The sequence below is a fragment of the Parambassis ranga genome, chromosome 24 (genome assembly GCF_900634625.1).
Source record: "Parambassis ranga chromosome 24, fParRan2.1, whole genome shotgun sequence".
Classification (NCBI taxonomy): Eukaryota; Metazoa; Chordata; class Actinopteri; family Ambassidae; genus Parambassis; species Parambassis ranga.
In genome coordinates, this window is record NC_041043.1 from 17,673,110 (window position 1) to 17,686,405 (window position 13,296).

A 13,296-nucleotide genomic window follows, 5' to 3' on the forward strand; every position below is an offset into this window, starting at 1 on the left:
GGTCAGAGCAGAACCTCCTGGCCCGGCTGGTCGCTGCTGTGCTTTCAGGCGTGATCTCTGTAGCCCTGTGGCTGTCGGTGGACACTCTGCTGCTCTCGGGTCAGCTCGTCCACGGCGGCATTCAGGGCGGCTCGGACCAGGGAGCGAGCCGTCTGAAGCAGCTGGCGCTCTCTATGGTCAAAGTGGAACAGGAGGAGGAGGTGGTTCTCCAAGGCAGAGCCGCCCTCCCAGCAGTCCTCCTGCTGAGGGACGTCATCTGGAGGGATGAGTTCGATCCGGATGGAGGGTCCATTAGTCACCAGGTGAAGGGACGTTTGGTGTGTTGAGGCAGAGGGCTGATCATGGAAGTCGAGGGTGACGTCGGTGGGGAAAACCTGGTCTCCCTCTGAAGCCGCCAGCTCCACTAACACTCTCTTTGTTTCCATGGTGACCTCAGCAGCCTCCTGATCAGCTGGGGTCGCGGCCTCTTCTTTGAAATCCTCCGCTGTGACCTCTGCCGGTGACCTGTCCGCACACCTCTGCCTCCCATCGGTCATGGCGCTCTGTTCGTCCACCTCAGACAAACGCGACAACACCCCGGCCGTGCTTGTGTCCCCCATGTCTCCTGGTGGGACAGACGGTGGTGTGTGTCGTCCTCTGCTGAAGAACTTCTGCAGCTTTCTCTGGAAGCTCTTAGAAGCTTCATCTCTTCTCGGTTTCTTCTCAGTGTCAGACGCAGTCACAAATCTCGACCAAGTCTTCCTCTCGTCAGACACCGTCTCACTGTCTTCCTCTGTGGTATTCAGTGGAGCGGCGTGGGCCTCCTGCAGCGCCCCCTGTGGTGGAACAGACCTGTTCTTTTGTCCCAAACTTTCCTCATCTGTCTTCTTCTTCTTCCTGATGCAAATGACCGCTGAGGACAACCTGCTCCACCACCTGCGTCTCTTCCTGGGTCTGATGTCATGGCCCGCACAGCGCCCCCTGCAGCTCACTTCAGGTGGACTCTCTGTCTCAGCTGTCGGCCCGGCTTTGCTCTCTGCAGCAGCAGTGGAGTCATTCGCTGAGGTTTCGCTGTGGTCCGTCTTCTCAGCCCGGTCCTCGCCCAAACTCCTGGTCCGGGTTTTTCCCAGCAGCAGCCTCGGTGGACCAGTCAGCTTCCTCTTCAGACCGACCCGCTCCGCTTGCTGGACGTCCCCGCCATCCTCCATGTTTCGTTTCCACGGTGATGTAAACAGTTTCAGCTGCTGAAGCCTGTGTGGAGGACGGAGACAGAAACCTGTGTCAGAATCCTGAGAGATCACAGAGCGGGTTTGATCCTCAGCTGACTGATCTGTGTGACTTTCAGCTCTTTTTCTGATCAGTGAGAAAGTTTCTGAGCTTCCTGCAGCTGTGATCAGTGAGAGAACCTAAACATACGATGATGTCATCAGCCATGCAGTGATGACATCATCAGGCAGGTGAAGCTGATCGATCAGTGAAAGAGAAAGCCTCACCTGACGGAGCCGCTGAGCCGGTCTGTGTCTCTGCGAGTCGCCGGGAAGCACTGAGCTCATCTCGCCTCTCTGCTGCACCGCCCCAGTTTCCATGGCAACCGCACTGATTGGCGTTTTGTTTTACACAAATTGCTTTTTGAATAAGGCGGTGGGAGGCGGGGGAGAGGTGGCGAAGGAGAGACACGGCTGTTACTTCTAACGAGACGCCACACATGAAGCCACAGAGTGAGGTCACAGAGTGAGGTCACACAGTGAGGTCACAGCGACCTTTGACCTCAATATTGACTACGCACTTTCAAACACAGGACATCACCCCAGGAGATCTGAAGGGTGTGTGTGTCTGTGTGTGTTACAGAATTGATCACATTCTTCAGGTGGAGGAATGTTTATTTTTCCTCCTGTCAGTAATCTATTGATTATGATTATTGATTACTGCTCGGACTCCTTTGATAATTCAGCTTCAAGCAGCCTTAGAGGTTCAGTTTTTCATGCTAAAAGAAGTTTGCTGGAGGAAAAGTATGAATTCTGATTAAACTTAAACGTCGTTTAAATGAATTGAACACAAGCTGCAGCTTTCACAGTCTGAAAGGATAATATCAGATAATCAATAAAAACATGAACATGATCACTCCTCTAAATAATCAATGATCAGTTATTGATCCGCAGCAGGCTGTGACATCGTTTCTATTTTTAAAGGTGTGAAGACGATCCTCAGCTCAGCTTCTGTTTCTATAGCGATGAAGTGTTAAAAATACATCCGTCACCAGGCAACAGCACAGCTACCAATCAGAGCCTCCGACAGGTGAGAGCGGCAGGAAGCTCACGGCCATTCTGCTTCGGTGCAGAGAAGCATGCTGGGACACATAGTGAAATAAATACGTGCTAAAAAAGGCCTCAAGTGGACGCTCGGGGAACTGCAGTTCTAGGGCTGCTGCTGTGTTTTTTTGAGTGACTGCAGGGCCGCCCACTTCTGTCCTCAACTCCCACCCACAGACACACACAGACACACACAGACACACACAGACACACTGATGTGTGTGTCTGTGTGTGTCTGTGTGTGTCTGTGTGTGTCTCTGGTAACGAGCTGCCTCCAGACCTGCTGCTGTTCCTGTTATTTTGGGCATCTGTCAGCCCGCCGCCTCCATGACTCATCAAACACCTGAGTGTGAAAACACCTCCACCTGCACCTTCAGCAGCTCCGACAAAAATACATCTAATTTAAAACTGTCAAAAGTCATTTCATCTAACGTCCATACAAACATTGTTTAAAGTGGAATTTGGTCACAAGCTAAAAGTAAAGGTGAGCCTTCCCACCACACACCTGTGGACTGAACTCAGACTAACAGAGTGGATACTGCGTTTCCCAGAAGGCCTCTGTTCAGCTCCCTCTGCTCTCTGCTGACACCTGCAGGTCAGAGTCTGCATGCAGAACCTTCTCAGACTAGAACGTGCAGATGAAGAACCTGGGGTTTATTGCTGCTGAACATGTCAGTGAAGACTAGGAAACATGGCACCAACACGCCTGTAGGGGGCAGTCAAAGACCACAAACAGTTGATGAGCCACTGCTGAGTGGACACACTGCATGTTTAACAAACCAGCATTAAAGCATGTTTCTGGCTGCTATAGGACTGTTTGCATGTGCAGCATCAAACTCTACCATAACATCGTGTTAGCCCTGATGAACCTCCACCACATACAGCTGTGAGAGCCATCAGGTCACACTGTCATCATTAAGCTTAGTTTACCTTAGGTAACCATTCTGTCTGAAGCTCAACATGTCTGTGATCAGAAGAGACGCGTGTGTGTCAGTTAAACGGCAGAGCTGCCATGTGATTGGTGGAAAAAGACATTTATTTTCAAAATGTTCCATCGATAATAAAAACAGACATGTAAACACCGTTTTTCAGTAAAATACAGACAGAAAACTACGGCACCACATTCAGACATTCACCAATCAATAATCAATTACAGGTCATGTGATGACAGAAAGTACCGGTCCATGATGCTGCTGCCTGCTGTGGACCTTCAAAACAAAACAAACAAATGTAAGCATCCACCCGATCAATCGATCACCATCCACCCGATCAATCAATCACCATCCACCCGATCAATGAATCCAACCATCCACCCGATCAATCAATCACCATCCACCCTATCAATCAATCACCATCCACCTGATCAATGAATCCAACCATCCACCCGATCAATCAATCACCATCCACCCGATCAATGAATCCAACCATCCACCTGATCAATCAATCACCATCCACCCGATCAATCAATCACCATCCACCTGATCAATCAATCACCATCCAACCTTCCACCCGATGAATGAACCTGATGATATTTTAGGTTTCTGAGTTCCAGCTGATGGATGTCAATCAGCAGGTAAAGGGGGCGTGGCTCTGTGGTACGATCCAATCAGGACGAAGCTGCTGCCTACAGACTGAACTTTGCATCTTCTCATCATTCATGAAGACGTTTTATTGGACTCTTCCCATCAACCTTTGCACAGCGCTCTCCAGCGGTCACAGTAATGATGAAGTAGATGTTATCACTGTAACCATAGCAACCAACGTTCTCCGACAGGCTGTGTGAGAGGCATGTTCCAGAAACACTGACTGCTCCATACGTGAGCTAACGTTAGCATCTGCAGCTAACACGATGGGTACAGAAACAGAAACGCCATCAGAGACGTGAGCTTTAACCCCTGAAACACAAAAAGAGTGACGAGTTAAAAATGATTCGTTGGCGGGACATAGGCGGAAGCGCTGGCGCGGTTTGAGTGGAGGTTTCATCAGCGCGCTGACAGAGAACATGATGGCGGCAGATTGTCACGAAGCTTTGAGCTTCAGACGTCACTTGAAGGCACCGCTGCATCACTTCCTGTCCTCTGAACGTCCGGCGGAAGAACGAGTTTAAAGTGTCTGCTCTCAGAGAAACAAACATGAACCACAGAAATAAACATGAGTTATTTTCCTGATTGTCCGCTCTGCCTCTGCAGCTGATGACCTCAGCGCCACACCATGATCACATGACTCACTGAAACAAACACACACCCACACAGGACCCGCCGCGGAGACACAACCAGAACACCAACACAGAGCTCAGTCTCCTGCTTCCTCCTTTCACCCGTGTGCTCAGTCACACTGACCCCCCGCTGTGACATCATCTGATGACATCACTCCACAGGCACGCCATCCACGCTCTCCTGGGAGATTTCAGAGTCCAGCGAGTAGCAGGAGCTGCCGTTGTCCTGAGTGTCCCTGTTGGCCTCCTCAGAGAGCACAGTGGGGGCGCCTACCGAGGCTCCGCCCCCGGCTCCTCCTCCTGGCTCTGCGGCGCCCTCACAGAAGTGGGCGGAGGCCTGGAAGAGCTGGCTGCAGAGGCGGTTGTAGCGGTGGTAGCGGGACGGCTTGCCGGTGTGGGTGTACATGTGCTCCTGCAGCTGGCTCTTGTGGGAGAAGCGCAGGCTGCAGACGGCGCAGGCGATCTTACGTTTGCGTGAGTGCAGGATGGCGGGGGTGGGGCTGGTCCCGCCTCCTCCGCCCCGGCTCCTCCTCAGCTCAGCGGCTAGCTGGTTAGCAAGCGCCTGGCTCTGCCTCAAAGCCTCCTCCAGACATCCGGCATCCAGCTGCTCCTGGGACCCCGGCGGGCCCTCCTCCTCACCGCCCTGTGACAGACCCTCCATCAGACGGGTGGGGTCAAGGGCGTGGCTGAACAGGTGCTCCTGCAGACCCTCCGGGGAGGAGCAGCGCTCCCCACAGCGCGGACACAGCAGGACCAGGGGCCGGTCTTTGAAGAGGAGGCCCTGACTGGGACTGCTGCCCTGAGCTGGAGACCCTGCTCCGGGGCCCTCCTCCGCCTCACCGTCCTCCTCCTCCTCCACCCGCTCCTGCTTGATGCGAGTCGAGATGTCCGAGTCGTCTCCAGACGCCACAGAGCAGACGTTGCGCAGTGATGAGGCCTGGTGGTCGGAAGGAACTCCTTCCAGGCCGACAGCAAGGGACAGCTGGGAATGGGACCGTCCCCCGCGGACCGACGACCGCCCGTCCTCAGGGGCTGCGCGGGACACTGTGGTGGTCTTGGGGACTCCAGATGCGTCCTTACTCGGAAGCTGGGAGGAGATTTGGATGCCATATAGGTTGGACATTCGGACCACATCGGTGGCAGTGTCAGCAGCGCCCTCGCCAGGTTTGCGGCACAGCTGGTAGGCGTGAAGGAACTTGATGCCGTCCTGCAGCCGGCTCTGGTCCACCGGCTGCTTGGGACACATGCCGGTGTACATGATGTGCAGCAGGTAGCTGAAGACGTCAGGCTGGATGTCTGTGGGCTGGATCTTTATGCACTCACTGTGGACAGAGACACGAGTGTTTACTGCTGTTGTCATGGACACAGTCCGGTTAGCTATCACTAGCCTTCAGTAGCTCCACCACAGAGGCTACAGACATCACAACATGCTCCCTGCTCCTTCAGCCTCCTGGTGTCAACACAGTGTTCATGAATATTCATGTGTTTCACCTCTGAACAGGAAACATGTTAGAACATGTGTGTGTGTTATTAGAGCCTGTATGAGGACAATAACTGACATGTAAAGTCTGTCGTCCCTTCTTTTGTTTTACAGAAGGTTAAAATGAATAAAGACGGTCAGGATTTAACAGGCGGGTTGTCGATACAGCATTTAAACACATCTGGGTGGCGCCGGGTCTGTCAGACTGATGAACAGCCCCCCCCCTCTGTTACACTGTGTTCAAGCCCCGCCCCCGCTGACCTGGTCTGGTGGATGAAGATCATCTTGAAGTAGTTGGAGAAGGCGGCCAGCACGGCGCGGTGGGCTTTGAAGTAGACATTTCCGATGGCGACGGTGCAGTCACACAGGAAGCCGAACTCTCTCTGAACGTTGAGCTGCTGCAGCAGGAAGAGGCTGTGAGACGGCACCTCCATGACCCCGCCTGAAAGACAGCAGCACCCAGCTCAGCAACACACCGGGAGCCGGTCCACGCTGACATCACAGCCTGAGCCCAGGTGGGAGGAGGCGCCCCCCCCAGCTCCACACACGACCTCTGACCTCACTGAAGGTCACACGCACGCGAGGCTGTGAGACACGCACACGCAGGAGAGTGACGGCCCCCTCAGACCACAACAAGCCTCTGATCCACACACACCACCCGCGCGTGCACGCCGTGACGCGCGCCACGGGCTGCAGCCCGCATCCATCCTCCGTCTCTCATTCACATTCAACCACACGCACGTCCTCATCACCTACACGCACGCAGACATGCGCGTGCACGGGCTCTCGGCCGCCTCGCACACACCCTCTTGTCTGCGCGTATCGTGCACGCGCGCCGCTAATCAGGCTCTTACCGCAGAAACGAGCAGATTGTCTCCTGGATCCGGAGCCGATTTGTTGCTGCAGAGGGGATCTCGCAGAACCGCGTCACGTCTCGCGAGAGGAAGGGTCAAAGAGACTGGTCACGTGATTCGACGGTGTGACCCAGTAACATGGAACCAACGATCAATAATGAACTGTTTGATGCCATTTAAATAAATAAAGGAGAGCCAGTCTGTGTCGGACCCAGGAGGAAGTCAGAGACTCAAACACGGGTTCATAGATTATTATTATTATTATTAGTATTTTCTTCAAAAAAATCAGATTTCAGCGTGAGAACTACAGAATGACGACACACGTTAATGGAGAGTCTTCTGACGCGTCTGTGGACCGGGTCTGTGGACGGACCGGGTCTGTGGACGGACCGGGTCTGTGGACGGTCTCCTGGCCTGAACCAGACGGTCCCGGCTCTGCCTCTCAGAAAGGGACACATGAAAAGAAGCGGAGTGACACGTCGCTTCTCCATCGGTGCTCTGAATGTGCGCTCAGAGTGAGACCTCTGCGGCTCCCAGCTTTGGGCTTTTCCGGTTAATACTTTCAAAATAATGTCCGGATGATAAAGTGACTTGGATCTTTAAAGTCTTTTTGCTTTGACTTATCTAACTTTGAAGTTTCTTACAGCAGCACAGATCACAGATCATGTTTATAAGTGTGTTATAAGTGGCTGGGCTCACCGGGGTCAGAGGTGGGCAGGTTCAGCCTCTTCATGGTCTCCGTAGATAGATACTTTATTGATCCCCAGCGGGATACTCAGGACTTGGTTGGGCCCCCTGAACCAGGACCCAGGCTCTTGTCTGGACCGAGGCTCGGGTCCGTGGCTGACCCCTGTGATCACATCACAGCTGATGTTTCTGATCATCCAGGCGCTGACACGTGATGATGTGTTGTTGTGTTTAAACGTGAACAGCACTGACGCCATTTTCCTGTTTTTGGGGATGACGGGTCGGTGGAAGCCGGAAGTCCAGTAGAAGTGTTTCACTCTGAAAGCTGGTGGTTAGAGCGGAACTCCTTCCTGCCGCGCGCGGCTTGACGCAGCAGACTGCGGAAGTTCTTTCATCGAGCAGCAGCAGCAGCAGCAGAAGAAGAAGCTTCGTCTCAACTTTCCGCCCGAACAACAACAATCCGCCCGGGAGGAAACTCCGACCGTCCGCTCAGCAGCTCCTCCGCCGGCCTCCGGTACCCACGGTGAGTGGCCTGCTCTGGGTCCGGGCCCCGGGCCCCCGGGCCGGGTGAAGTTACAGAAGGTCCCCGCGGCCTGCTGCGTCAGGTTCAGGCTGAGTGCGGGTGGCAGTGCGGGGGCGGCGGGGCTGTTTGCGGGAGAGATGTCGTTCAGAAGCGGTTTTTAGCGCCTTTCACGCTCACTACGAATCCGGCAGGACTTTCAAAATAAAGGACTTTACTCTAAAACACCGCGGCCCGTGCAGCTCCGGCCGTGTCTGTGTGTTTAAAACATAAAGAACAGCAGAGCTACCGCAGCCTGTGTGCGGTGGAACCCCGCACCAACCTCCGCTGTGTCAGTGGTCATACTTAGGCTTTACTCTTAATCCCTTAGCTGGAGGAACTTCCGGTACAGCGATGCTAACCGTGGTTAGCTTGTGGCAGCTAACGTCCGCGGAGCTGCAATCTCCATTTTAGCTCGTGATGAGGCCGGCCTCTCCCCGCTGCCCCGCGGGCTCTGCTGCTCCGCGGGCCGCTCAGCCACAGTGAACCTCGGTGCCTTCACACACAGACCGACCTCCAGCTCAGGCCCCCAGGAGAACTCTGCTGCTGGCCCCTGCTGGCCCCCTGCAGGCTGTGGGTCGCAGTCAGCTCAGATCATCCTGTCAGGAAGTCAGTGTCAGACCAGATGTTACATTAGTCCCTGAACTCTGAGTGAACTGGGGTCACGGTGCAGGTCTGGCGAGTCATACTGGGCCTGAGCTTCGATGGCGCCTCGCCGGGCTCAGCCCACTGAACATTCTGACCCCGGTGATCTTTGACTGTGTCCTCCTCTCTGTCCGCAGGGCGATGGCGAGGCCGAGCCACAGCGATCACGTCCTCCAGCAGCTCAACAACCAGCGCGAGTGGGGCTTCCTGTGCGACTGCCTCATCGCCATCGGGGACATCTACTTCAGGGCGCACAAGGCTGTCCTGGCGGCTTGCAGTTCATACTTCAGGATGATGTTCATCCGAGACCAGCAGGGGGCGGGCCGCCTGGACCTCAGCAACCTGCAGATCAGCGCCGAGTGCTTCGACCTCATCCTGCAGCTCATGTACCTCGGACGCATTGTTGTGGGGAGCTACGAGTTTGAGGAGCTCAAGGCCTCCATGGCGTACCTGCAGATGTACTACATCCCTGACTCACTGGAGGATCTGAGGGACATCAGGAGCTCAAACCTCACCCCGTCCTCCTCGGCCTCTTCATCCTCCTCGTCCAGCTCCTCCACTGGACCTGCCGGTGGAAAAATGATGTTTGGAGTCCGCATGTATGAACAGCAGGGGCCTGCCGCCACAGAGGGGGAGCGTATACCAAAAACTGGCAGCGGCAGCGGCGTGCATCCAGCTGCCCCTGCAGCCGTCAGCAGGCCGGCGGTGGAGGAGGAGGTCGTAACCACTCCTCTGATTGTGGCAGCAGTATCAAATCGAGCAGCTGAGCAGCCGTGTGACCTGAGGAAGAGGTCCGGTGGCAGGAGCTCTGCTCTTAAAGACCGTCCAAGGTTTGGCCGCACCTACACCTGCGATGACTGCGGCTTCGTCTTTAGCTGCGAGAAGCTTTTGATCGAGCACATCCTCACCTGCACGAACCGAAAGGCCTACCATCCACCCAGAGGTAATGCGGAGGGGGACAATGACTCCACTAAAGCCGAGAGCTCCGCCTCCGAGAGCACAGAGGAACAGCGGCTCATCTGTAAAGGCGAGGATGACTGGTCCGAGGCCAAGGCCAACTCTGACCGCACCATTAGGTCGGTGGCAGCCGGGACAGACGGGGAGGCCGGGTCCACCCGGAGCATCAAGACGGAGCCGGAAGAAAGCATTTTCCCAGAGATCGAGGTGGTGCGGATCGGCGAGCACAGCCGCAGAGACTGTAGGACTCGCTTCAGTGACGCCACACATAAAGACCTGATGAAAGAGCAGACGGGCTCAGACCGCGAACCAGAGCCCAGCGTGTCAGGTCTGGAGAACAGCAGCGAGCCTTTTGAAGGTCACATGTTGAGCAGCGATGATTCAGGAATCCCTGCAAAGCTCCGAAAGGTCAAAGAGGAGAAGGCCGACGCCGACTGCGCTCCGTGCGAACTCTGCGGGGCTTTGCTAACAGAGGAGGACAAGTCGGCCCACTACCTGTCCAACCACATGGGGCATATATGTGCATGTGGGAGGTGTGGCCAGGTGCTGATTAAAGGCCGGCAGCTCCAGGAACATGCAGAGCGCTGTGGCGAATCCCACGGCGCAGAGTCGGACTCCCATGGAGAGGATGAAGCGTCGCTGCTGGAGGAGCCACAGGGGATGGAGGAGGGCCTGCTGGAGGCAGCCGACCTGGCCTGCCCTCACTGCGGCCTGTTGCTGCAGAATGAGAGCCTGGCGCTGGAGCACGCGCTGTCCTGTCACGACCAGGAGTTGTTCCGCCCAGTGATGCTGGAGGAGGGCGGCGAACCGGATCACCGCCGCAAACACTTCTGCAGCATTTGTGGCAAAGGCTTCTACCAGCGCTGCCACCTGCGGGAGCACTACACCGTCCACACCAAGGAGAAGCAGTTCACCTGCCAGACCTGCGGCAAGCAGTTCCTACGAGAGCGCCAGCTCAGGCTGCACACCGACATGCACAAAGGCATGGCGCGCTACGTGTGTCCGGTCTGCGACCAGGGAACCTTCCTCAAGCACGACCACGTGCGTCACATGATCTCCCACTTGTCGGCCGGTGAGACCATATGCCAGGTGTGTTTCCAGATCTTCCCTGGCGGAGAGCAGCTGGAGAAACACATGGACGTCCACCTGTACATCTGCGGCGTCTGTGGAGAGAAGTTCCGCCTCCGTAAGGACATGAGGAGCCACTATAACTCCAAGCACACCAAGAGACTATGAGGGCCGCCGCGGTCCTCCGGTTTGTTACTGAGAAGCCATAAATGTGAGAACAAAGTATGCACTTGAACACCAAAAAGAAACTTTAATCTGCACTTTTAAATTTTATGCATAACCCATAATCTGTGTTCACACTGCGAGCAGCGGGGCTGATGATTGGGCGCTCTGACTCATGGTGGGCGGAGCGTTTCTGTGACATTCAGACAGTGCTGAGGCATCTTAGCGCTCCTCCTCAGGTGTGAAAGACATTTGTTTAGAGTAAAGTTATTTTGGGCGAGAAACAATCAAAGATGGCGGCTCAGAGCTGAGCGCCAGGGGTATAAAGAGGTGGGGCTGACAGGAAGTGGCTGTAGGTCCAGATTAAAATAAACCTGGTACCTGTTAAACCAGAGACCAGTGAGTGAACCCACTCATCAGATGATGCTCTCATCGTGAGCTCCAAATAAAGCTGTGTGCCTCCTCCTGAGCACAGCGCCCCCCTGTGGCCCAGCACAGGCAGAGAGTGCTCAGTGCCTCAAACTTCTGTCAGATTAAGAATACTAAAACATGTCATTGATCAGGACTGAACTCTGACCGGCAGGTCCTCCACGCAGCACTCGCCGTCCCACGTGCTCTGTGATTGGTGCCTTTACTGTAACACTTCCTGTTGTAGTCACAGTGATGCATGATGGGGGATGGATTGGGGTAGACCCCCTCCCTTAAAGGTAATCTAATAAAAAACTCCACCAACAAAACACTAGAAGCGGCTCAGAACCTGCTGGACCCAGCTGTGGTTTAATGATCCTCTGATGCCTTATGAGTCACATTGTTGTCACTGTATGCATGATCAGAACCCAGAGGACTGACACAGACAGGTTATCAATAAGTCCAGACCTGCAGAGACCATGACAGACCCACCCACAGCCAAAAACCGTTCTCAGCCAGAAGTGGGTCTGAATGTTCTGAAGCCTTTTAGAACCTGACAGAACCAGAACAGACTGAGACCAGGTCAACCTGAGACGCTCCCAAACCTGTTCACAAAACCAGAACCAGGACTGAAAACCAAAGGGAGCTCACCTGATTCATGCGGTGTGTTCACTGACCTCAGAGTAAAGGGGTTTCACAAACTGAGTCAAACTAAACCTGCAGAAACTTAAGACTCGGGTCAGAACACACACCCAGACTCAGAGGGGGTCTGTGTGTGTAGCTCCTGTCTGTTCTGGTTCTACAGTCTAACTCCTGGTGGAGGTCAGAAATGTCCGAATGTTCCTCTTTGTTTCTGTGTGTGTTCTGAACACCGGCCTTCTGCTCTGAATAAACCAAGTGAACTGCTGGAGTGGCTCTGTTCTGTGGGGGGGCGGGGGTCTCTGCTCAGACTGCTTCCAGGCACCTGAGCTCAGCACAGTGTATCTGACATTCACACGCTTCAGACTGAAGACCTTTATGACTGAACATGTGACCGGGCGGTGCAGATCACAGCACTCTGTGTCAGGATGATGATCTGCCTGTTTGCAGAGCAGACACCAGGGGGCGTGCTCTCCCCTCACAGTCCGTGTCGGCACCAAGAACTTTGTTAAAATACCTGTTCTGATGTCAAGGTGTCTCCCATTTGTATCCACACTGTTTGAGGACCCCCGAGGAGACACTGCAGTTACACAACACAACACACTGTTTCACAACAATAACTGCAGACAGTCCAGACCATTGGGTCACAGGAGCAGCAGGACAGGACCGAGCTTCCACAGCCACCTCCTGAGGGGGGATCTGAGGCGTCCTCGAGACTCGGACAGCTGGACCTGGTCTCTGGAGTGGACTGTGTCACATGTTCAGGTTGTATCAAACACACTCCACCTGTGTCGTCACCCTGACAGGGGAACAGATTCATCAGTGAAATGGGAGCAGTCAGATTTCCTGTTTGTTCTTTAGAACTCTCAACTCAGGACAATCCAGAGCTCGTCTGATTGGATCCAAACGAGCTGAACTGCAATCAGCTGGAAACCACGTTAAGCTGATGGAGCCTCCATCAAAGCCTCTGATCAATCAGGCTGTGTGTGTCTGTGTGTGTGTGTCTGTGTGTGTGTCTGTGTGTGTGTGTGAGTGTGTGTGTGTGTGTCTGTGTGAGTGTGTGTGTCTGTGTGTGTGTCTGTGTGTGTGTGTGTCTGTGAGTGTGTGTGTCTGTGTGTGTGTGTGTCTGTGTGTGTGAGTGTGTGTGTCTGTGTGTGTGTGTGTCTGTGTGTGTGTGTCTGTGTGTGTGTGTGTGTCTGTGTGAGTGTGTGTGTCTGTGTGTGTGTGTCTGTGTGTGTGTGTGTGTCTGTGTCTGTGTGTGTGTGTGTGTCTGAGTGTGAGTGTGTGTGTCTGTGTGTGTGTGTGGGTGAGAGGGAGCGGATTTGAGCACCTGA

The 13,296-nt window shown here is 54.4% G+C and overlaps 3 protein-coding genes across 6 annotated transcripts in view; 1 reads left to right on the plus strand and 2 right to left on the minus strand.

Moving 5' to 3' along the window:
- Nucleotides 1–1,503, minus strand: part of LOC114428456 (uncharacterized) — a 1,530-nt gene extending 27 nt beyond the window's left edge. The window contains exons 1-2 of the mRNA XM_028396886.1: nt 1,473–1,503; nt 1–1,230 (exon numbers count right to left, since the gene is read on the minus strand). The exon at nt 1–1,230 is cut by the window's left edge and continues 27 nt beyond it. Coding sequence (XP_028252687.1) covers nt 45–1,187 — 1,143 coding nt within the window. The 5' untranslated portion in view covers nt 1,188–1,230; nt 1,473–1,503 and the 3' untranslated portion in view covers nt 1–44. The remainder of the gene's footprint in view (nt 1,231–1,472) is intronic.
- Nucleotides 1,504–3,331: 1,828 nt separating this feature from the next.
- On the minus strand, nt 3,332–7,673 carry zbtb25 (zinc finger and BTB domain containing 25). 3 transcript variants are annotated; one of them, XR_003669584.1, is made up of 4 exons: nt 7,537–7,673; nt 6,245–6,425; nt 3,767–5,825; nt 3,332–3,720 (listed from the first exon to the last, which is right to left on the minus strand). XR_003669584.1 is itself a non-coding variant. In XM_028396866.1 (3 exons), the coding sequence occupies exons 1-3, from the start codon at nt 7,568–7,570 to the stop codon at nt 4,655–4,657; spliced, it is 1,386 nt and encodes a 461-aa protein (XP_028252667.1). In that variant the 5' UTR covers nt 7,571–7,673; the 3' UTR covers nt 3,332–4,654. The 3 variants fall into 3 exon arrangements, 2 of the variants coding, with proteins under 2 accessions (XP_028252667.1, XP_028252668.1); XM_028396866.1 differs by having other exon boundaries at nt 3,332–5,825; XM_028396867.1 differs by lacking the exon at nt 7,537–7,673 and adding an exon at nt 6,838–7,338 and having other exon boundaries at nt 3,332–5,825.
- A 242-nt stretch (nt 7,674–7,915) lies between these two features.
- Nucleotides 7,916–12,230, plus strand: zbtb1 (zinc finger and BTB domain containing 1). Of its 2 annotated transcripts, none has more exons than XM_028396832.1 (2): nt 7,916–8,047; nt 8,866–12,230. In XM_028396832.1, exon 2 carries the CDS (start codon nt 8,870–8,872, stop codon nt 10,919–10,921), a length of 2,052 nt encoding a protein of 683 aa, XP_028252633.1. In that variant the 5' UTR covers nt 7,916–8,047; nt 8,866–8,869; the 3' UTR covers nt 10,922–12,230. The 2 variants fall into 2 exon arrangements, with proteins under 2 accessions (XP_028252633.1, XP_028252634.1); XM_028396833.1 differs by lacking the exon at nt 7,916–8,047 and adding an exon at nt 8,484–8,756.
- Nucleotides 12,231–13,296: the final 1,066 nt, after the last annotated feature.